Source organism: Pristiophorus japonicus, chromosome 5, assembly GCF_044704955.1.
Source record: "Pristiophorus japonicus isolate sPriJap1 chromosome 5, sPriJap1.hap1, whole genome shotgun sequence".
Classification (NCBI taxonomy): Eukaryota; Metazoa; Chordata; class Chondrichthyes; family Pristiophoridae; genus Pristiophorus; species Pristiophorus japonicus.
In genome coordinates, this window is record NC_091981.1 from 202,933,722 (window position 1) to 202,955,756 (window position 22,035).

Genomic DNA, 22,035 nt, shown 5'->3' on the forward strand with positions numbered 1-22,035 from the left:
GAACTCCAGGACTTATTTTCAGTGCAGGAAAAAGTTTAATGATTTCACCACAACATTTAAAGTAAGCTACCTGCACCCCCTGATCCCTTCCCTGCATTCTCTTTATACTTGTGGCACTTCTTCATTCATTACCCTCATGGTGCTACAGATATGAGAGGTGACAGAGTCTGACTGTGAAATGAGAAACATCCACAGAAATCGACCCTGGCTCCCAAGCCTAGGCTGTATAAGCAAGTGTATAGAATACAAAACCAAAGAGGTAATGCTAAACCATGTAAAAATCATTGGTTAGGCTTAGTGTATATTGTGTTTACTTTAGAAAGGATGACCCTTCTGGCAGTCTTAGATCTCTGGGATCCTGCTCTAAAAAGAATACTGGATGAGCATGAGAGTCATTTAGAGTCTTTGAAAAATTGAATCTTTTTCATTAGAACAATGCAAATTAAGGGGCGATTAGATAAAAGTGTCTAAAATTATGAAAGGATGAGAAATGGCAGTGCGCTCCTTCCACTGTTTCTGCTTGGCTTCAGCTTGCTTCCGGCGTAGAGGCGCGAGGTATTCGGAGCCTTCTTGGATGCTTTTCCTCCCCTTTGGGCGGTCTTGGGCCAGGGATTCTCAGGTGTCGGTGGGGATGTTGCATTTTTCCCAAGGAGGCTTTGAAAGTGTTCCTGAAGCATGTCTTCTGCCCACCTGGGGCTCGCTTGCCGTGTCGGAGCTCCGAGTAGAGCGTCGTTTTGGGAGCTTCATGTCAGGCATGTGGACGACGTGGCCCGCCCAAAGGAGCTGATCGAGCTTGGTCAGTGCTTCGGTGCTGGGGATGTTGGCCCGAGCGAGAACACTGACGGTGTGCCTATCCTACCAATGGATTTGCAGAATCTTGTGGAAGCAACATTGGTGGTACTTCTCCAGTGCTTTGAGGTGCCTGCTGTACATAGTCCATGTCTCTGCAGCATATGGGAGGGAGGGTATCACTACTGCTCTGTAGACCATGAGCTTGGTGCTGGGTTTGAGGTCCTGGTTTTCAAACACGCTTTTCCTCAGGCGACTGAAGGCTACACTGGCACATTGAAGGCGGTGTTGGACTTCCACATCGATGTCTGCCGTTGTTGACAGTAGGCTCCCGAGGTATGGAAAAAGGTCCACGTTGTCCAAGGCCTCGTCGTGGATTTTGATAATCGGGGAGCAGTGCTGCATGCCAGGGGGCAGGTTGGTAGAGGACCTTTGTCTTACGGGTGTTTAGTGTAAGGCCCATGCTCTCATATGCCTCGGTGAAGGTGTTGACGAGGGCTTGGAGTTTGGCCTCCGAGTGTGTGCAGATGCAGGTGTCATCTGCATACTGTAATTCAATGATAGAGGATGGGACGACCTTGGATCTGGCCTGGAGGCGGTGGAGGTTGAACAGTCTCAATGATATCACCCCTTAATCCTCCATATTCAATATCTTAACTATATTTCCTGTGGTGTGAAGCCCAATACTGCAGACAGTACTCTAACTGAAGTCTCAATTAACATTTTATATAGGCTCATCATTAACTTTAAGGGCTAAAAATCTAGGGGCTTTACGCCATGCGTTATGGGCAAAAACGTAGCGAAAAGACAGCAGCCACCGCTCTTTTGCCAGCTGATGGCAAGGCCTACGCATCTACTATTTTACAAGGTCTGGCAGAGCTTCTGGTAAGAGCAATGGCCCTGGAAATTTAAATTAGGGAGACGTGCAATGACAACTTAAAGTCATCTTGGTGAACTTGGACTAAGCTCACCATGAAAACCCAGCGTTCAGCAGACTCAGAGGCGCTGTCAACACCTCTTAAAAGGGACACACATATTATTCAGGTAAGTTTGAACTTAAGCTTTTGGACTGTTTTAAAAATTTTATTAAAGTAGTAGCCTGCTGAAATAGATGCTAAAAGTTTTTTTTAAGTGTGTAGGGAGTGCTGCTGGATGCATGCAAGGCCGAGGATGGTAAAGGAAGGCTTCTGAGAAGACAGAAAATGCTGCAAAATACTCAGCAGGTGAGGCAGCATCTGTGGAGAGAGAAACAGAATTCACATCTCAGAAGTTGCTGCCTGACCTGTTGAGTATTTCCAGCATTTTATACTTTTATTTCAAATTTACAGCATCTGCTCGCAGAGGGAGGAGGAAGACATAAGAACATAACATAAGAATTAGGAACAGGAGTAGGCCATCTAGCCCCTCGAGCCTGCTCCGCCATTCAATAAGATCATGGCTGATCTGGTCGTGGACTCAGCTCCACTTACCCGCCCTCTCCCCGTAACCCTTAATTCCCTTATTGGTTAAAAATCTATCTATCTTTGACTTGAAAACATTCAATGAGCTAGCCTCAACTACTTCCTTGGGCAGAGAATTCCACAGATTCACGACCCTCTGGGAGAAGAAATTCTTTCTCAACTCGGTTTTAAATTGGCTCCTCCATATTTTGAGGCTGTGCCCCCTAGTTCTAGTCTCCCCGATCAATGGAAACAACCTCTCTGCCTCTATCTTGTCTATCCCTTTCATGATTTTAAATGTTTCTATAAGATCACCCCTCATTCTTCTGAACTTCAATGAGTAAAGACCCAGTCTACTCAATCTATCATCATAAGGTAACCCCCTCATTTCTGGAATTAGCGTAGTGAATCGTCTCTGTACCCCTTCCAAAGCTAGTATATCCTTCCTTAAGTAAGGTGACTAAAATTGCACACAGTACTCCAGGTGCGGCCTTACTAATACCTTATACAGTTGCAGCAAGACCTCCCTGCTTTTGTACTCCATCCCTTTCGCAATGAAGGCCAACATTCCATTTGACTTCCTGATTACCTGCTGCACCTGCAAACTAACTTTTTGGGATTCATGCACAAGGACCCCCAGGTCCCTCTGCACCACAGAATGTTGTAATTTCTCCCCATTCAAATAATATTCCCTTTTACTGTTTTTTTCCCCCAAGGTGGATGACCTCACACTTTCCGACATTGTATTCCATCTGCCAAACCTTAGCCCATTCGCTTAACCTATCCAAATCTCCTTGCAGCCTCTCTGAGTCCTCTACACAACCCGCTTTCCCACTAATCTTAGTGTCATCTGCAAATTTTGTTGCACTACACTCTGTCCCCTCTTCTAGGTCATCTATGTATATTGTAAACAGTTGTGGTCCCAGCACTGATCCCTGTGGCACACCACTAACCACTGATTTCCAACCGGAAAAGGACCCATTTATCCCGACTCTCTGCTTTCTGTTCGCCAGCCAATTTTCTATCCATGCTAATACATTTCCTCTGACTCCGCGTACCTTTATCTTCTGCAGTGACCTTTTGTGTGGCACCTTATCGAATGCCTTTTGGAAATCTAAACACACCACATCCATCGGTACACCTCTATCCACCATGCTCATTATATCCTCAAAGAATTCCAGTAAGTTAGTTAAACATGATTTCCCTTTCATGAATCCATGCTGCGTCTGCTTGATTGCACTATTCCTATCCAGATGTCCCGCTATTTCTTCCTTAATGATAGTTTCAAGAATTTTCCCCACTGCAGATGTTAAACTAACCGGCCTATAGTTACCTGCCTTTTGCCTGCCCCCTTTTTTAAACAGAGGCGTTACATTAGCTGCTCTCCAATCCGTTGGTACCTCCCCAGAGTCCAGAGAATTTTGGTAGATTATAACGAATGCATCTGCTATAACTTCCGCCATCTCTTTTAATACCCTGGGATGCATTTCATCAGGACCAGGGGACTTGTCTACCTTGAGTCCCATTAGCCTGTCCAGCACTACCCCCCTAGTGATAGTGATTGTCTCAAGGTCCTCCCTTCCCACATTCCTGTGGTCTCAGCCATTTCCACATTTCCCATTATTAAATCCCCCTTTTCATCTTCTAAGGGACCAACATTTACTTTAGTCACTCTTTTCCATTTTATATATCTGTAAAAGCTTTTACTATCTGTTTTTATGTTTTGCGCAAGTTTACCTTGGTAATCTATCTTCCCTTTCTTTATTGCTTTTTTAGTCATTCTTTGCTGTTGCTTAAAATTTTCCCAATCCTCTAGTTTCCCACTAACCTTGGCCACCTTATACGCATTGGTCTTTGATTTGATACTTTCCTTTATTTCCTTGGTTATCCACGGCTGGTTATCACTTCTCTTGCCGCCCTTTTTTTTCACTGGAATATATTTTTGTTGCGCACTATGAAAGAGCTCCTTAAAAGTCCTCCACTGTTCCTCAATTGTGCCACCGTTTAGTCCTTGTTTCCAGTCTACTTTAGCCAACTCTGCCCTCATCCCACTGTAGTCCCCTTTGTTTAAGCATAGTACGCTCGTTTCTGACACAACTTCCTCATCCTCAATCTGTATTACAAATTCAACCATATTGTGATCACTCATTCCGAGAGGATCTTTTACGAGGAGATCGTTTATTTTTCCTGTCTCGTTACACAGGACCAGATCCAAGATGGCTTGCTCCCTTGTAGGCTCTGTTACATACTGTTCTAAGAAACAATCCCGTATGCATTCTATGAATTCCTCCTCCAGGCTACCCCCTGCGATTTGATTTGACCAATCGATATGTAGGTTAAAATCCCCCATGATTACTGCCGTTCCTTTTTCACATGCCTCCATTATTCCCTTGATTATTGCCCGCCCCACCATGAAGTTATTATTTGGGGGCCTATAAACTACGCTGACCAGTGACTTTTTCCCCTTACTATCTCTAATCTCCAGCCACAATGATTCAACATTTTGTTCATTGGAGCCAATATCATCCCTCACAACTGCCCTGATATCATCCTTTATTAACAGAGCTACCCCACCTCCTTTCCCTTCTTGCCTATCTTTCTGAATCGTTATGTTTAATTCCCAGTCTTGGCCACCTTGCAACCATGTTTCTGTAATGGCCACCAAATCATACCCATTTGTAATGATTTGTGCCGTCAACTCATTTACTTTATTTCGAATGCTGCGTGCATTTAGGTAGAGTGTTTTCATCCTAGTTTTTAAACCATGATTTTTAGTTTTTACCCCTCCTGCAGCCCTTTTATATTCAGTGGCCCTTTTTGTTTCTTGCCTTTGGTTTCTCTGCCCTCCACTTTTACTCATCTCTCTTCTGTCTTTTGTTTTTGTCTCCTTTTTGTTTCCCTCTGTCTCCCTGTATTGGTTCCCATCCCCCTGCCATATTAGTTTAACTCCTCACCAACAGCACTAGGACATTGGTTCCGTTCCTGCCCAAGTGCAGACCGTCCAGTTTGTACTGGTCCCACCTCCCCCAGAACCTGTTCCAATGCTCCACGAATTTGAATCCCTCCCTGCTGCACCACTGCTCAAGCCAAAGAGGAGGAAGCAGAAAGAAGAATGCAACCCAGACAGCCCCTTTCTGACCAAATCATCTGCCTGTCGTACCAGTGACCACAACCCCAATTCCACTTTCAACATTTGTCCCACACCTTCCTTCCCTCTGTTATTAATCATTACAGCGTCCTCTTGGCCACAATACTGAAATAAAAGTCAAAAGCAAATTTTACAATCCAACTTTATACATCTATCCATCCAATATGACATCAATAAATCAACTCATCACCCTTATGCATTCTCTTAGTGATGGCCTTGTGTGTGCCTTTGCCTTTCCTACTAATAACACGTAGTGCTACCCCAGTGGTTGCAGCATGGCTGGTGGAAGGCTGCAGATTCTAGTGGGCAACACTGCAAATGGCCTTGCTGTTTGACCTTGAGAAGCTGGCGACTGGGAGTGTGAAATCGAATGATGAGGTTTCTTCTTCACTCTTCGTTCCTTCTTCTTGGCCAACCACTGGCTGGGCAGGCTGTACTTTTTGTGTGTGTGAAATGAGGAAGGCACAAGGGTGGAGTTGTGGTGAGAGGAGGGTGGGAAAGCAAGAGTGCATGCGAGATGGAGGAGAATTTACAATCTATATTAACGACTTGGAAGAAGGAACTGAGTGTAACGTAGCCAAGTTTGCTGACGATACAAAGGTGGGAGGAAAAGCAATGTGTGAGGAGGACACAAAAAATCTGCAAAAGGACATAGACAGGCTAAGTGAGTGGTCAAAACTTTGGCAGATGAAGTATAATGTTGGAAAGTGTGAGGTCATGTACTTTGGCAGAAAGTCATCCATTGAGAAGTGTGTGAGGCTAGTGATGCAGTTGGTAGGAGACGGCATTTGAAAATGCATTCACTGACCTTGACCAGTGATGTGAAGTCATGCTTTGAGCACTGGAGCCAGGTGATGGGGGCAACACTGCTGACAGTGATGGCCTCGGTGATGTAGTCCCACATCATTCTTTCTGAAGGGCCTCCTGGGTCCTGTGGGTAGAGGACCTCTCTTGCAGTATTGACGTCCTGCACAAAGCTGGAGTGCTGCGTGAGAGACCCAGGATGCCCCTTCCCTGGCTCGCTGATCCATTTGTTAGTGCTGAAGCACTTTTCCAATTTTTTGAAGTGCAGAAGGGAATTCAGCTTTAAGAGCTGAAGACTTCCATTTGGGACCTCTTTTTAATGTTTTTTTTTATATAGGCAGTAATGGCTGAAAACTTTTTTATTTTGATCAGTTCAGAAGCCCCTTTTAACTAATTACCCTTTTGATGTCCCACAATGCCTAGCAAACTGATTGCCTCACATCCAGAGGCCGTTGGAAGATAGAACGCTGCCTCTGGATGCCAATCTCGCCTCTGATGCCTGCACTAATGCCACCAGGAGGGCATCACATGATGAGCTTGGTGTTGGGCTAAAAATCTTTAGCCCCAGCATGAATTTTTCTCCTACTTGTGCGACCATTTTTAGTGGCCGTTAACCCGAGGCTGCGGTGACACCAGCAACTTTCATGTCACAGTATAATTTCTAACCCATATGTTTCTGGTGACAAAATTTAGAAAAAATCATTAGCATTTTCTACACCCTTATCAATCTGAAGTGCTACCTTTAATGTCCTGTGAACCTATACTCCAAATCACTCTACTCTTTCACAGCACCGAACCTACTTTAATTTAGGATTCAGCATTCTTATTTCCTACACTGAATTCTTAAATGTCAGCCTAAAAAACTCAGAAAAGCGAATGAAAAGCTTTAAAAAAGCCAACACCAAAAAGGTGACAGCTCAATAAACAACGTACAACTAACAAAACAGCCCTGAATAAAGGAACATGGTCAATAAAACTGCTTCAAGGTGACTGAATAAGTTACAATCCTTTTTATTACATTGGATTTCAGAATTACTTAGTGTTTTGGATCAAATTTCACAATTCAGCCTTGTGTATGGCATATGAAAATAAATACTGCAGTTAGAGTGAGAGTGCAATGGGTCATAAACTTGTCATGACTTAAACTGCAACTACACCCAATATTTCACCAGTTATATGATGGGATAAAACCAAAGTACATGAATGTGCATTGTTGCATACTGTCTGCATTTTGAGACAATCTTTCTATGCCATTGTTTGTGCCACTTGCACAGCATCTACTAAAATAGCTTTTCTGACTCCAGCTGACTGTTATGGATAGAGTGGTTTCTAACACGTAGGAGAATATGGGCAACACAAGTCGCCATTGTTCTCCATTATAAAATGCAAAATGTTAAATGGCAATTGGAATCCTCCAATACTGTGAGGCAGGGGTGTCTGTTTAGACCGGATTATAGATGCACGGTGCAGTGCAGGCCAGGTGAGGGCCAAGGGGTGGGGGGGGGGGGGGGGGTTAAATTCTCAGAGCCTCTGGGAGAGTAACTGAGTGAATCAAGTCCTGGGATACAATTAGAGACAGGCCAGGATAATGAATGCACCAGGTCACTGTTATGTATGCAATAAAGGTACAAACTGAGTACTGTTTAACTGAACTAGGTACACCCTTGGCTTCGCTTTATTACAGCCCAAAATACCTGACTCACAAAATGGATGGCCTTTTATACCAGAGCAGCACCATGTGCGTGCTGCTCAGTGGCCTCCAACAATGACACCATCTGGTGGCTACAAACAGCATGTACATACATGCCAGTTACCTATTAATCAACAGTAGTAGCCAGTCCAAGATTCAACGGTTGAATCATACAATCATAAATAAGCTCATTCATGCTGCTCTCCCTGATTGTATCTCTCAAACTAGTAATAAACCATGCAGTGAAATGAAATATATTTCACATGCCGTTACCACATGGAGATCTAAGCAAACCGTGTCTATTCTGGTGATCCCTATGGAGTAAAATAAATTACCAGCTAGGCTTCCAACTTCTGAAGATTCAGGGCCAGAGTAATGCTTTGCTAGCTTGAAACAGAAGACTGTTATGAATTGTATTGATTGTTGAACTCCAGGAGCCTGTGTAAATGTGATCACCATGTAATGCAAGGCAGACTAATTCATCTTGTGTTGTACATTTTTTCACAATTTATCAAACTGCCCAGTTTGCAAATCAAACAGCCACTTTTGCACATTTCACTCATTTTGCCTGTGAAAATGTGTTGCTGTTTGCCAAACCTACAATTTGATAATCTGTGCATAACATACATCTTTATATATATATGATATTCTGGCATATTTGATGAAAGAAATGGAGATCCCTTACTAGGTGTTGGTCTTCGCTCAAATCTAGCCCTTGTAAAGAACTGCAAGACATTTTCATCATCATTTTCTAATCAACCAGCTCAAATGATCGTCTTTTGATGAGTTGATTCCGAACTAATAAGCTCATTATGTTTCCTGCACTGATAGCACAACAGAATGATTTCAAATAAAACAAAATCTTACTGGGAGGAAGGGGCTCATCGATTGTAGGGTAACGGTTGGTGTCTTGTCTCAAAGTGGGCAGCTGACTTATTGTCTGAGCACAGTGTGGTAAAGGGTTATCACCTACAAGAGGAAAGATGTATTTAAAAGAAATCAATCATTTTGTTTTACATTACAGCAATAAACTACTAGAAATGTTCTCTGTCCCACTAATGTTATACAAAAAAAACATTGCATGTGCAAATCTGGGAAACTATATTCATACTGAACATCAGTGAGCAAAGGAAAGCATATCCCACTATCTCAAATCGGCAACATTTCAATTTTTAGTTATTTTAATAGACATGAGTTTCAAGACCAGTGATGGTAGCATTGAGCAACCACTTGGTAGACATACAGGATGTAGTGTGCCCAGGAGAGAAACCAAGAAAAAAGTAGTTGTAACTAGTGTAGGTGGGTATGAGAATTGCTTGCAAAAGTAAATAGATTGATACATCCAAGAACAAGAATGGTTGACAACAGCTAGTGGGACCTGAATTAACAGGAAAAGGGCAAGCAAACTTATATATAGTGCAAACACGGATACTCACAGCCCATACTATATTGGGACAAAGTCAATTATTAATTATAGGCCTAAACCCATTCATTGTCAAACATTCTAATGCTCTTACTAATCAGCTGGGCTTTAGAGAGAGAAAATCAAGTGGTAGACAATATAGGATACCTGAAGCAGTAATTTCCATACTGGCACTGAAAGGGGACGACAAGTAGCTTACCTGCTAAGCCTCTTTACAGGAAGATGGCACAGGAAGACCAAATGATAGAATAAAATGATTTTATTGATTATTTGAATTTAAATACCTTAAAACTATATTAAAAATGAATTAAATGGGGGAGAAATTGGTCCCCATTGTGCCTGTATTTTTGGCAGAAAGTTTAGCGTTGGGGGAAACCAATTTCTAGGCTGGATCTTTCGCGCCTGATCTATCCCAGAAGTGCACCGACAGCCAAATAGGAATCTGCCGGCTTTAATGTGTCCAGGGCAGCCATTTGAAACAGGCATTGGGCCCCATAAATATACAAATTAGGGTCCTAACGCCACTTTTATAACTCCTCAATTGATTGGAGCATACGTGACCAATGTTTTTAGGTGCAAATTCCAGGGACAGTTCAGGGCACAAGGATGACCAGTCAGATGAAGAGAGGAAATATTACTGACATTAAGGTATGGAGGAAATTGCAGAGCTAGAAAGGAGTGAGATGTGGAGAGATTTGTAAGCAAGGGTAATGGTTTGCAATTTAATACATTAGAGGACAGGAAATCAATGGAAGTTGGTGAGGACAACAATTAGAGGAATGAACATAGTGGGGGAGATTACATGGATGGAATATGCAACACTGACAAGGACAGCATTAAAAGCTGTGCTTGGAAGTTGATGAGGGTATCAGCAGTGGTGGAGAGTTTAGGGCAGAGATTGGTGATGTTACAGAGCTGAGTACTTGGGAGGTTTTACTATGCTAAAGGCGCTCTATAAAAGCAAGTTGTTGTTTTTGGATAGGATATGTGGTTTGAACTTCAGCTTTGGGTAAACAGGAGCTTGCACAGTGTTGGTTTTTGTCTGAACAGGGTTCTAATGAAGCGTGCTACTCCAAATGTTATTCTGTCTTTTCTCTCCACAGATGTTGATTGAGCCATTGTCTATTTCCTGCATTGTCTGTTTTTGTTTTAGATTTCCAGTATATGCAGTTTTCCTATTTTTATTTAATTGGATCATAGATTAGTAAAAGTAGAGGCTTCTGCAAAACGTGCTTTATTGATGCTTTTTTCACAGGGACAAATTTAAGATACTCTTTCTGGAGGAACTGGTCTGTTATGTTCACTCGTGAAAGGTGGTTGTGACATAGAATCACATGGTACCTACATTGGCTCCCGGTTAAGCAATGCCTCAAATTCAAAATTCTCATCCTTGTTTACAAATCTCTCCATGGCCTCGCCCCATCCCTGATTATAACTGCTCAACCATTGGTGGCCCTGCATTCAGCTGCCGAGGCCCCAAGTTCTGCAATTCCTCCCTAAACCTCTCCGCCTCACTTTCCTCCCTTAAGACGCTCCTTAAAACTTACCTCTTTGATCAAGCTTTTGGTCATCTGCCGTAATTTCTTCTCATGTGGCTACGTGCCAAATGTATTTGTTTTGTCTTATAATACTCTTGGCATGTTTTACTACGTTAAAGGTGCTATATAAATATAAGTTGTTGTTGTTGTTACAGAAGGAGGCCATTCGGCCCATCGCATCTGTGCCTGTTCTTTCGAAGAGCAAGCAGGTTAGTCCCACTTCCCGCTCTTTCCCCATATTCCTGTAATTTTTTTTCCTTCTATTTATCCAATTTCCTTTTGAAGGCTACAATTAAATCTGTATCCACCACCATATCAAGCAGCGGATTCCTAAACACCCGTTGCATAAAAATGTTTTTCCTCATGTCATCTCTAGTTCTTTTGCCAATCATCTCAAGTCTGTGCCCTCTGGTTATCAACCCTTCAGCCATTGGAAACAGTTTGGGGCTGAAATTGCACCTTTCTATAAGGCGTCTGGCCGTCTGAAAGCGGCAGCCACTGGTCCGTGCGGAATGGCCGCCAAGTCTCCGTGGAGGCGCCGCCACTTTTGAAATTGTCCTTCCTTAGTTTTGGAGCGGTGTAGGGGACCGCTCCGCCCATTTTCCCGCCACGGCGTGCACGCACTGACCCCTTGCGGACCGGCAGCGACCCCTTCCCGAAGTTGCCATGTAGGAAATTGCCCCTTTCCCAGAATTGCCCCGCGGGGGTGGCCCCGCCACCGGTCGGTACCTCTGACAGCTTTCACTGTTGTACACTCTGTGGCCGCAATTAAAGGGGAGGTGGCGCTGCCAGCGACGCCATGCCATTTTTTTTTTGTCGGCCGACTGCCAGGTCGAGCCAACAATTATGGCTGCGGGTTCAGCCGCACCGGCAACAGGCAGCCTGGCACCCTCTCTTGGGTGCCAGGCCGCTAGCCCTGGTGGTCCAGTGTTTGCCACTAAAGTAGCTGCAGAGTTTGCAGCGGCCCTCCCCTTTCACTGCTGGGGAGGGATGTTTTGACGTGCTGATGCCTTGCAGCATCGGTCACTCTGCCCCACCCCCACTTCTGCCCCCATGATGAGGCAACTTCCATCCCACTCCAAAAAAAGAGCATGAAGTGCTGAATTTCTCTGGTTTGGCTGTCCCATGCATTATTAACTGCTTTGTTAAAACCTGTCGAGCCACCTTCAAAGATTTGTGTACAAGCACCTCCAGGTCTTTCTGTTCTTGCACACCCTTTAAAATTGTACCATGTAGTGTGTATGGTCTCTCCTCATTCTTCCTACCAAAATGTATCACCTCACACTTCTCCGTGTTGAATTTGATCTGCCATGTGTCCGCCCATTCCATCAGCCTGTCTATGTCTTCTTGAAGCCTATCACTATCTTCCTCACTCTTTACTACACTGACAAGTTTCGTGTCATCTACTAATTTTGAAATTGTGCCCTGTACCCCAAGTCCAAGTCATTAATGTAAATCAAAAACAGCAGTGGTCCTAGTACTGAACCTTAGGGATCACCACTGTATACCTCCCTCCAGTCCAAAAAACAGCCATTCACCATAACTCTTTGTTTTCTATTCCTTAGCCAATTTTGTATGGTTGCAATCCGGCAACCTAGGTTGCATCCTTTCCGGACCGGGTGACATATTCAGTTTAATTACTGCCAGCCTGTCTAGTATCTCCTCTATTTTTTTTTAACCTCATTCAGTATCCCAGAAACCTCCTTGTTTACCATAGCTTTGGCAAAGTCCTCTTCCTTGGTAAACAGTGATGCAAAGTAATCATTTAGTACTTCAGCCATGCTTTCTGCCTCCACCAATAATTCTCCATTTTGGTCCCTAATCAGCCCCACTGTTCCTCTAACAACCCTTTTACTGTTAATATACCTATAGAAGACCTTTGGATTCCCTTTTATGTTTGCCGTCAATCTATTGGACGAGGTTCAACACCGCCTTCAGTGTGCCAGTGCAGCCTATGGTCGCCTGAGGAAGAGCATGTTTGAAGACCAGGATCTCAAACCCGGCACGAAGCTCATGGTCTACAGAGCAGTAGTGATACCCGCCCTCCTATATGGCTCAGCGACATGGACTATGTACAGCAGGCACCTCAAAATACTGCAGAAGTAGCACCAACGCTGCCTCCGCAAGATCCTGCAAATCCATTGGGAGGATAGGCGCACCAACATCAGTGTTCTCGCTCAGGCCAACATCCCCAGCATTGAGGCACTGATCACGCTCGATCAACTCCGCTGGATGGGCCACATCATTCACATGCCTGACAAGACTCCCAAAACAAGCGCTCTACTCAAGAGCTCCGACACAGCAAGTGAGCCCCAAGTGGGCAGAGGAAATGCGTCAAGGACACCCTCAAAGCCTGCTTGAAAAAGTGCAACATTCCCATCGACACCTGGGAATCCCTGGCCCAAGGCCGCCCTAAGTGGAGGAAAAGCATCCGGGAAGGTGCTGAACACCTCGAGTCTCTTCACCAAGAGCAAGCTGAAGCCAAGCGTCGACAGCGGAAGGAGCGCGTGGCAACCCAGGCCCCCCACCCACTGTCCCTCCAACCACCATCTGCCCCACCTGTGACAGAGACTGTTGGTCCCGCATTGGACTCTTCAGTCACCTGAGAACTCACTTTTAGTGTGGAAGCAAGTCATCCTCAATTCCGAGGGACTGCCCAAGAAGAAGACAATCATACTCTCTCTTTGCCCCACTTATTTGCTTTTTCACTTCTCCTCTGTACTTGTATATTCAGCCGGATTTTCCCTTGTATTATGAAGCTGACATCTGTCATTTTTCTGCTTCATCCTACTCTGTAATTCCTTTGTCATCCAGGAAGCTATGGCATTGGTTGTTCTCCCTTTTCCCCCTTGTAGGAATGCATCTAGTCTGTACCCGAACCATCTCCTCTTTAAAGGCCGCCCATTGCTCTATTACATTTCTGCCTGCCAATCTAAGATCCCAATTTACCCGGGCCAGATCCCTCCTCATTTCGGCAAAATTAGCCTTCCTCTCTGACATAACATAGAATATATATTCAATTAATTTTGAATCAATCAACCTCATAAGCCAGTTATTTTTTCAGTTGAAGGATTTTCATTGAAAATTGTGATAAATATATTTGTTTGTCAGCATTACACCACGTCCTAGCACAAACTGCAGAATGAAAACACAACATACCAACGATTTACCCATTGTGTTGCAGGTGAAATACAGACACATGACATCTTATGACAATGACTTACTGGACAAGACAGATGATGTGATATGGCACAACCAATGTTCTGAACTCTCTCACTGTAATTGGGCTCTAGAAGGTAGATTTTTAAGAGTGTATGAAGCACTTGATATCCCCCAACATTGCGCAATAAAACAGCTGCCCAATTAAATTTCAGACTTGTGGCTCATTTACTAGATTTCCTGCCCATAACATTAAGTGGTCTCATAATAGTAAATGAAGGCGGCTACAAAAAATGAACTGAACTAACTCACCATCATCATCATAGACAGTCCCTCGAATCGAGGATGACTTGCTTCCACGTCAAATAGTTCACAGGTGTTTCAATGAAGGATCTAAATTTCCAGGTCTGAACTAAATCTTGAAGGGTGGAAGATGCCCGTGCTTGGATTTTTTTTTAATGTGTGGTGGCCGTTGCACACCAGCCACCACATGGGCTTAACAGAGCTAGATCTTGGTCCAGTAGCAAGGGTTGACCAATACGACTGGAGACCAGCTCTGCTGCACGGACCTAGTGCGCACACATATCACAGTGTGGGCTGGCCCATCCTGCCCCTGGGCCCTCGCCTCTTCTGGGCCCTGAACTCACGCCTCTCCTGGGCTCCAATCACATCCTTCGACAATCTCTCGCCGCTCCTTCGCCCCTACCTCGCCGCTGCTACTGTACCTGCCCACGCTCCAATCACTGGCCTGGACCTTGATGACGTCACTCTTCACTGCTCTCCTGCTCCAGCATGTGCTGCTCCCTGGAGTGGTATGCCTCCACGCTGCTCCTTCCGCTCCCCGGCCTGCTCCAATGGTGCTCGCAGGCCGGGGGCCACGTAGGCTGCTGGGCCAGGCCTCTACGCTGCTCCTTCCACTCCCCGGCCTGCTTCGAGGGTGCTCACAGGCCGGGGACCACATAGACTGCTGGACTAGGCCTCCACGCTGCTCCTTCCACTCCCCGGCCTGCTTCGAGGGTGCTCACAGGCCGGGGACCACATAGACTGCTGGACTAGGCCTCTACGCTGCTCCTTCCGCTCCCCGGCCTGCTCCAATGGTGCTCGCAGGCCGGGGGCCACATAGACTACTGGACTAAGCCTCTACGCTGCTCCTTCCACTCCCCGGCCTGCTTCGAGGGTGCTCGCAGGTCGGGGGCCGCACAAGGCACTGTTCACATACATTCAGCATTGAAAGTCACACAGCTAACTGCTGTCACAGCTTTTCTCCTCCAAAAGATTTCTTGGACCAATCAGGTACATAGTGGATTTTCAACCTATAGAATATCCTTTGAATGAAGATAGGAGGAACATCGCCGACAGTGCTACAAAGTTCCTCCCAGCCCACGTCACCAACATCATCAATGTTCAACAAGTACAATCTTTTGATGAGATTAATTTTTGTCTGGTAACCATTAAATCCAAAAGGCATCATCCCTTTAGACATTTTTGTAGTTAGGATGTCATCCATTTCTGCCTATACTGCACCCAGTTTCTGTGCTCCATTTGGTCTACAACTGCAAACCAAGGAATTCTCTTGTATAGCTTTTCACGGAAGATTGAAACAAGCGTGGCTGCATTTGAAGCTGTGATTGCTAGATTGCGTGCAACTTGCATTTATATGGCATCTTTACAGTCGGAAAACATCCCAAAGGATTTTCGCAAAACTGTTTTAAATGAGAAGAAAATAAAAAGCTCCCTGATGGTTTAGTGAATAAATATAATGTATGGTGTGATACACAGCTATACGAAGAAGGAAATCCTTGGCTTAACCTTGGTCTAATCTGTCTATCTGAGCTCAGCTCGGGGGTCAAGAATTGACCTTAGCATCCCCAAGCTAGGAAAAGGAAAATATTAATCGCAATTACCCCTGTTGATCATTGTCCAGGGCAGGGAAATGCATGGTTTTGGATGTCAGGCAATGGTAGGATCAGGCTTGGATGGAGATCCCCTCCACAATTGAATGGCCTGCCAACACTCCCTGACTAGGCTCATCAGGAATGGCTACTTGGGATGAAATACCAAAGATGATGGGTGCCCATGGAACTATAATCCCAGTATGAGTTATTGCCTTCAGTAGAGTAGAGAAGAAAAATTGAATGGAAGGGAAGCATGTGCTAATGTTTGTGTACCAGAACAAACAGGTGAGGGTCACCAGTTATGGACCAGAATTTAATTGGAATTACCAGTTTTAGTCTTATATAAAAGATTGAGGAAAATGTAGTATTTTGTTGCAACAAATGTGTGCCTGGAATTTCCGAGGGGTTCCCTTATTTTCAGTGGATATCAGTGGAAACCATGGAGAAGCAACATAAGTGGCCATTAACATCATTCCTCTGGGATTTCTGCTGACCTTCCGCCGAGATTAAAATAAGACACCGGGGCACTCATGAGGAAATTCCACCCCATAATGTGAAATAAAAATATTCTGCTGACTAAGGAATACTTTCAGAAGAAAGATTAAAAATGACCTGGGACCAATCCAGTGTGACATAAAATATTACATGCCAAGGATAAATTTTGAAATCCTTTCCAGTTTATATTTTTATACAGCACTCTTGGGGCAACATTTGATCCCTTCTGCACCAATACCAAGTCTAGTTAGTATAAAAATGGTCTAAATTTAGAGCCTTTACAGCTTACAGAGACAGGGGGGGGGGGCAGAAATTCTCGTTGTTTACGCCTCCCGTTAGCGCCCCCAGGGATTGCTAACGGAGTGTAAATGATTTCTCACCTGGGGCGCGGGGCTGCTTCACCTCCTGTGAAATTCCACGGGAGTTAGCGGAGGTACAAACCAGTAGAGCCCCGGGCCGCTGTGCCACGATTACTACGGGCAGCGTGCACAGAGACCCATTTTTTGCCCCGGAGCGAAAATACGGTAGCGCCCTGTGAAGCCGCCGCAGGCGATGGCTGTGCCAGCTTCACGGGTCGCGAACCAGGCCTCACTATGCTCGCAGAGTGAAAATTAAAGGGAGTTGCAGGGCACACTTAAATTATTATTATTTTTTTTTTTTAAAGATGGTCGACTTACTGATCACGACCTTGCGTTTTCCAATTCGCAGGTTCCATGCCGCGATGTTGCAGCCCGGCACTCCGCTTCGTGGTGATCCCTTCTACCCAGTGCAGAGTCAGCAGCATGCCCTCCCCTTTAACAGAAGGGAAGCGCCCTGTGTTCCTGCCAGTGCTTCGCGGCCTTCCGTGTAAGGCTGGAAAATTCCCACGTTTAGCGCCCCAGTTTCGCCCCTGAGGGAAAGTGGTGCGTGCGACATTGCGCCCCACTTCCTCTCGGGGGCGATAACCCCAATTTCACTGCCAGAGCGGGACCTCTGCAGCGGTGCAGGAAGTCTCTCCTCGCAGTGGTTGCCGCCCAACAGGGTGGTACCGAATTTCGACCCCAAGACATGTACATGGCATTTTAAAATAAGTCAGAATTCTTTTTGTATGTGCTCATTAAAGAAATAAATACTTGCATTGATATAGCTCCTTAGGACCTCCCAAAATGTTTCAGCCAATTAAGTATTTTTTTTTTAAAGTAAAGTACATTCACTTCTATTGTAAGAAACATGCAGCCAATTTGTGGCGAGCAAGCTCCCACAAACCGCATTGTTATAATGACTAGATCATCTGTTTTAGTGATGTTGATTGAGGAATAAATGTTGGCCAGCACATCGGGGATAACTCCCCTGCTCTTCTTTAAATAGTGCGTGGGATAACATCTAACTGAGGTCAGATGGACCTAGATTTAGCGTTGCATGCAAAAGAAGACACCCCCAACTCCTTCAATAGTGCACAGACGTGCCAGCAAAGATTATGTGCTCAAATCTCTTGAGTGGGGCTTGAACCCATAATCTTTTGTTTCAGAGGCGAGAGTATACCTTGATTCCCTTAATATCCTAAAATCTATTAATCTCTGTCTTGAATATACTCAAAGACTGAGCCTCCACAGTTCTTTGGGGTAAAGAATTCCAAAGATTCACCACCCTCCAAGTGAAGAAGTTTCTCTTCACCTCAGTCCTAAATGGCCGACCCCTTATTCTGAGACTGTGGAACATCACTTGTCACATCCCGCCAATCAAAGGACATTATCCCTACACTGTCTCCTACCTTCCAACCAAATACTGCCCCATGTCACAAGGGGGAGGACAATGTGGGCTTCTATTGCCTTAGATAAGGTTGATCCCAATCAATATTCCAAGGTATTCAAGGATAATAAAACAGGGAGGCAAGTTAAAATTTAACACAATATTAGGTAGAACTTATTCAGATAAAGAGTGCCATGTGTATCACAAGAGGTAACTGGAGCTGTCCTGTGAGCAGTTTGACAGTGCTGCTGTTTCTGCCCCTCCGCAATGGGTAGCCATGACATGCCCATATTGGCATGGATGCTGCCAAAGATATTTTAATGAGGTAACTCCACCCTAATCCTGGATAGTTCAGTAGGGTCAGGAAGCGGAGATTGAAAGTACCCACATATACTGGCAGAACAGGGCCAGGAAGTTCGGGCCCTGTGCCTAAAGGAGTGGAAAAGTTTCCTTCATACCTCAAATTGTTATAACTAAAAATGTCTTGTCTCTTTTCTCTTGAAAACAGAAGGCTGAGAGGTGACCTAATAGAGGTCTTTAAAATTATGAAAGGTTTTGATAAAGTGGATAAAGAGAGAATGTTTTCACTTGTGAGGATGAGCATAACGAGAGGCCATCAATAGTCACCAAGAAATACAATAGCGAATTTAGAAGAAACTTCTTTACCCAAAGAGTGGTGAGAATGTGGAACTCGCTACCACAGTGAGTGGTTGAAGTGAATAGTATAAATGCATTTAAGGGGAGGCTAGACAAGCATATGAGGGAGAAGGGAACATAAGAAGTAAGAGCAGGAGCCCCTCGAGCCTGTGCCGCATTCAATGAGATCGTGGCTGATCTTCTACCTCAACTCCACTTTCCTGCACTATCACCATATCCCTTGATTCCCTTAATTTCCTAAAATCTATTAATCTCTGTCTTGAATATATTCAAAGACTGAGCCTCCACAACCCTCTGGGGTAGAGAATTCCAAAGATTCACCACTCTTCGAGTGAAGAAGTTTCTCCTCATCTCAGTACTAAATGGCCGACCACTTATTCTGAGGCTGTGACTCCTGGTTCTAGACTCCTCAGCCAGAGGAAACATCCTCACAGCATCTACCCTGTCAAACCCTGTAAGAATTTTGTATGTTTCAATGCGATCACCTCTCATTCTTCTAAACTGTCCAGAATATAGGCCTAGTCTACTCAATCTCTCCTCATAGGACAATTTCCCCATCCCAGGAATCAATCTGGTGAATTTTTTTGCACTCCCTCAATGGCAAGTATATCCTTAGGGAAGGAGACCAAAATGTACACTCCAGGGGCCCAAGTTTCGAGCCGCGCCTAGAACGGCGCAGTCCCGACCTGGACGCCCGTTTTTCGCGCCACAAAGTGCGCCTAAAAAAAACTTCCAGATTCTCCAGCTCCCTGCAGGTCGTTTGCAGCTCAGCGCAGCAAAGCACGAGCAGTAGGGGGCGGAGCCAGGTCCCTGCGCTGAAAACAGTGCCGGGACCTCTGCACATGCGCGCTACAGTGGGCACGCATGTGCAGTAGCTCCAAGCGCCCAAAACTGTGTGGGAGGGGCCGAAGCACGCAGCTCCTAGCCCTGGCCCAATGGCCTCACTGGGGCTGCGTGAATAAGGCTCCTCCCACGGCCAGCTCCTGCTTCCTCCCGACCTGACTCGACTCCCGCTTCCCGCCCCCCGCCTCTGGACCGGACCCGACACCGACCATACTCCTGCTTCCCCCCACACCCCCCCGACTGGACCTGACCTGACCTCCCTCCCCCGACCTGACCTCCCTCTCCCTCCCTCCCCCCGACCCGAACCGAACTGACCTCCCTCCCACCACCCCCCCCGACCTGACCGCGCTCCCGACCACGACCCGCGCTCCCCCCGACCCAACCCGCGATCCCGACCCAACCCTACGCCACCTACCTGTAAATCTGGTGCTGGGGACGGGCCCTGCCCGAAGTCTCGGGCCCGGCCAGGCCCGTTCAGCCTCCCTCCCCCTTCTCCTTTCCCCCCCCCCATCTCCTCCCCCATCCCCCCATCTCCTTTCCCCCCATCTCCTTTCCCACCCCCCATCTCCTTTCCCACCCCCCCATCTCCTTTCCCACCCCTTGTTCTTCCCCCCTCTTGTCCTCCTCCCCCTCCCACCCCTTTCTCCCCCCTCCCCCTTCTCCCCCTTCCCTCCCTCTGCTCTCCCCCTCTCTCCCTCTACCCCCCTCCTCGCTGTCAGAAACACAGACACTGACAGACAGAGAATGAGAGACACAGGCAGACAGACAGACAGAGATAGAGACACTGACAGAGACACACTGGGGGGGCATCCCAGCACGCTGTTGGAGGGCTCCCGGTGCTGCAGTCGGTAAGTAGAAAATGTTTTATTTATTGATTTAAAAAAATTATTTCTCATTAATTTTTTTTGATTGATTTATTGGTTGATTTATTGATGTTTTTATTATGTATTATTGATGATGGCTCTTAATTTGTAAAACTGAAGTGTTTATGTTTGTAAACTTCCCTTTAAACCCCCCCCTCCCATTCCCTACGCCTGATTTGTAACCTACGCTTGATTTTCTAAAGTGTAGACAAGGTTTTTTCGAGTGTACAAAAATCTTCACTTACTCCATTCTAAGTTAGTTTGGAGTAAGTTTTCACTGTTTTCACTGCCGAAACTTTGAAAACAGGCGTAAGTGGCCAAATTCTGTTCCAAAGTGAAACTGTTCTAACTGACTAGAACTGGAGCAAACTAAATGGCGAGAATTCCGATTTCTAAGATACTCCGTTCTACACCAGTTGCTCCTAAAAATCAGGAGCAAATCATGGCGAAACTTGGGGCCCAGGTGTGGTCTCACCAGGGCCCTATATAATTGCATGTGTCACATGCACGTGCAGCAGAGCAGGTCTCCAGTCATCCTGGTTAACCCTTGCCACTGGATAAAGGCCTACCTCTGTCAAGCCCGTGTGGTGGCTGGTGTGCAACGGCCACCACACATTAAAAAAATCCATGCACAGGCATCTTCCACCCTTGAGGATGTAGTTCGGGTTCTTCCTTCGAAACACCTGTGAACTCATCCTTTTTTTGGCGTGGAAGCAAGTCATCCTCATTTCAAGGGATTGCCTATGATGATGATATAATTGCAGTAAGACATCTTTACTCTTGTACTCAAATCCTCGTAATAAAGGCCAACATACCATTTACTTTCTTAATTGCTTGCTGTACCTGCATGTTAACTCTGAACACCAACATTTGCCAATTTCTCATCATTTAAAAAAAATACTCTGCTTTTCTATTTTTCCTACCAAAGTGCATAACTTCACATTTCTCCACATTATATTCCATTTGCCAAGTTCTTGCTCACTCACTCAGCTTGTATGTATCCTCTTGAAGTCTCTTTACATCCTCCTCACAACTTACATTGCCACCTAGCTTTGTATCATCAGCAAACTTGGATATAATATGTTTGATCCCCTCATCCAAATTATTGATATACTTTGTGAATAGCTGGGGCCCAAGCACCAATCCTTGCGGCACCCCACTAGTTACAGCCTGCCAACCTGAAAATGACTCATTTATTCCTACTCTCTGTTTTCTGTCCGTTAACCAATCCTCAATCCATGCTAGTATATTACCCCCAATCCCATGAGCCCTAATTTTGGTCAATAACCTCTTATGTGGCACCTTATCAAATGCCTTCTGAAAATCCAAAATACACTACATCCATTAGTCCCCCCTTATCTATTCTGTAAGTTACAACCTCAAAAAAACTGTACCAGATTTGTCAAACATGATTTCCCTTTCAAAAATCCATGCTGACTCTGCCCAATCTTATTATTATTTGCAAAGTGCTCTGTTACCATGTCCTTTATAATATAACATTTTCCCTACGACTGATGTCAGGCTAACTGGTCTGTAGTGCCCGATTTTCTCTCTCCCTCCTTCT

General features: G+C 45.3%; 1 protein-coding gene across 8 annotated transcripts in view; it reads right to left on the reverse strand.

Moving 5' to 3' along the window:
* Nucleotides 1–22,035, reverse strand: part of LOC139264565 (E3 ubiquitin-protein ligase HECW1-like) — a 751,381-nt gene that overhangs the window by 297,163 nt on the left and 432,183 nt on the right. For all 8 annotated transcript variants that reach the window (XM_070881227.1, XM_070881228.1, XM_070881232.1 and 5 more), the window contains one exon: nucleotides 8,738–8,839. In XM_070881227.1, coding sequence (XP_070737328.1) covers nucleotides 8,738–8,839 — 102 coding nt within the window. The remainder of the gene's footprint in view (nucleotides 1–8,737; nucleotides 8,840–22,035) is intronic.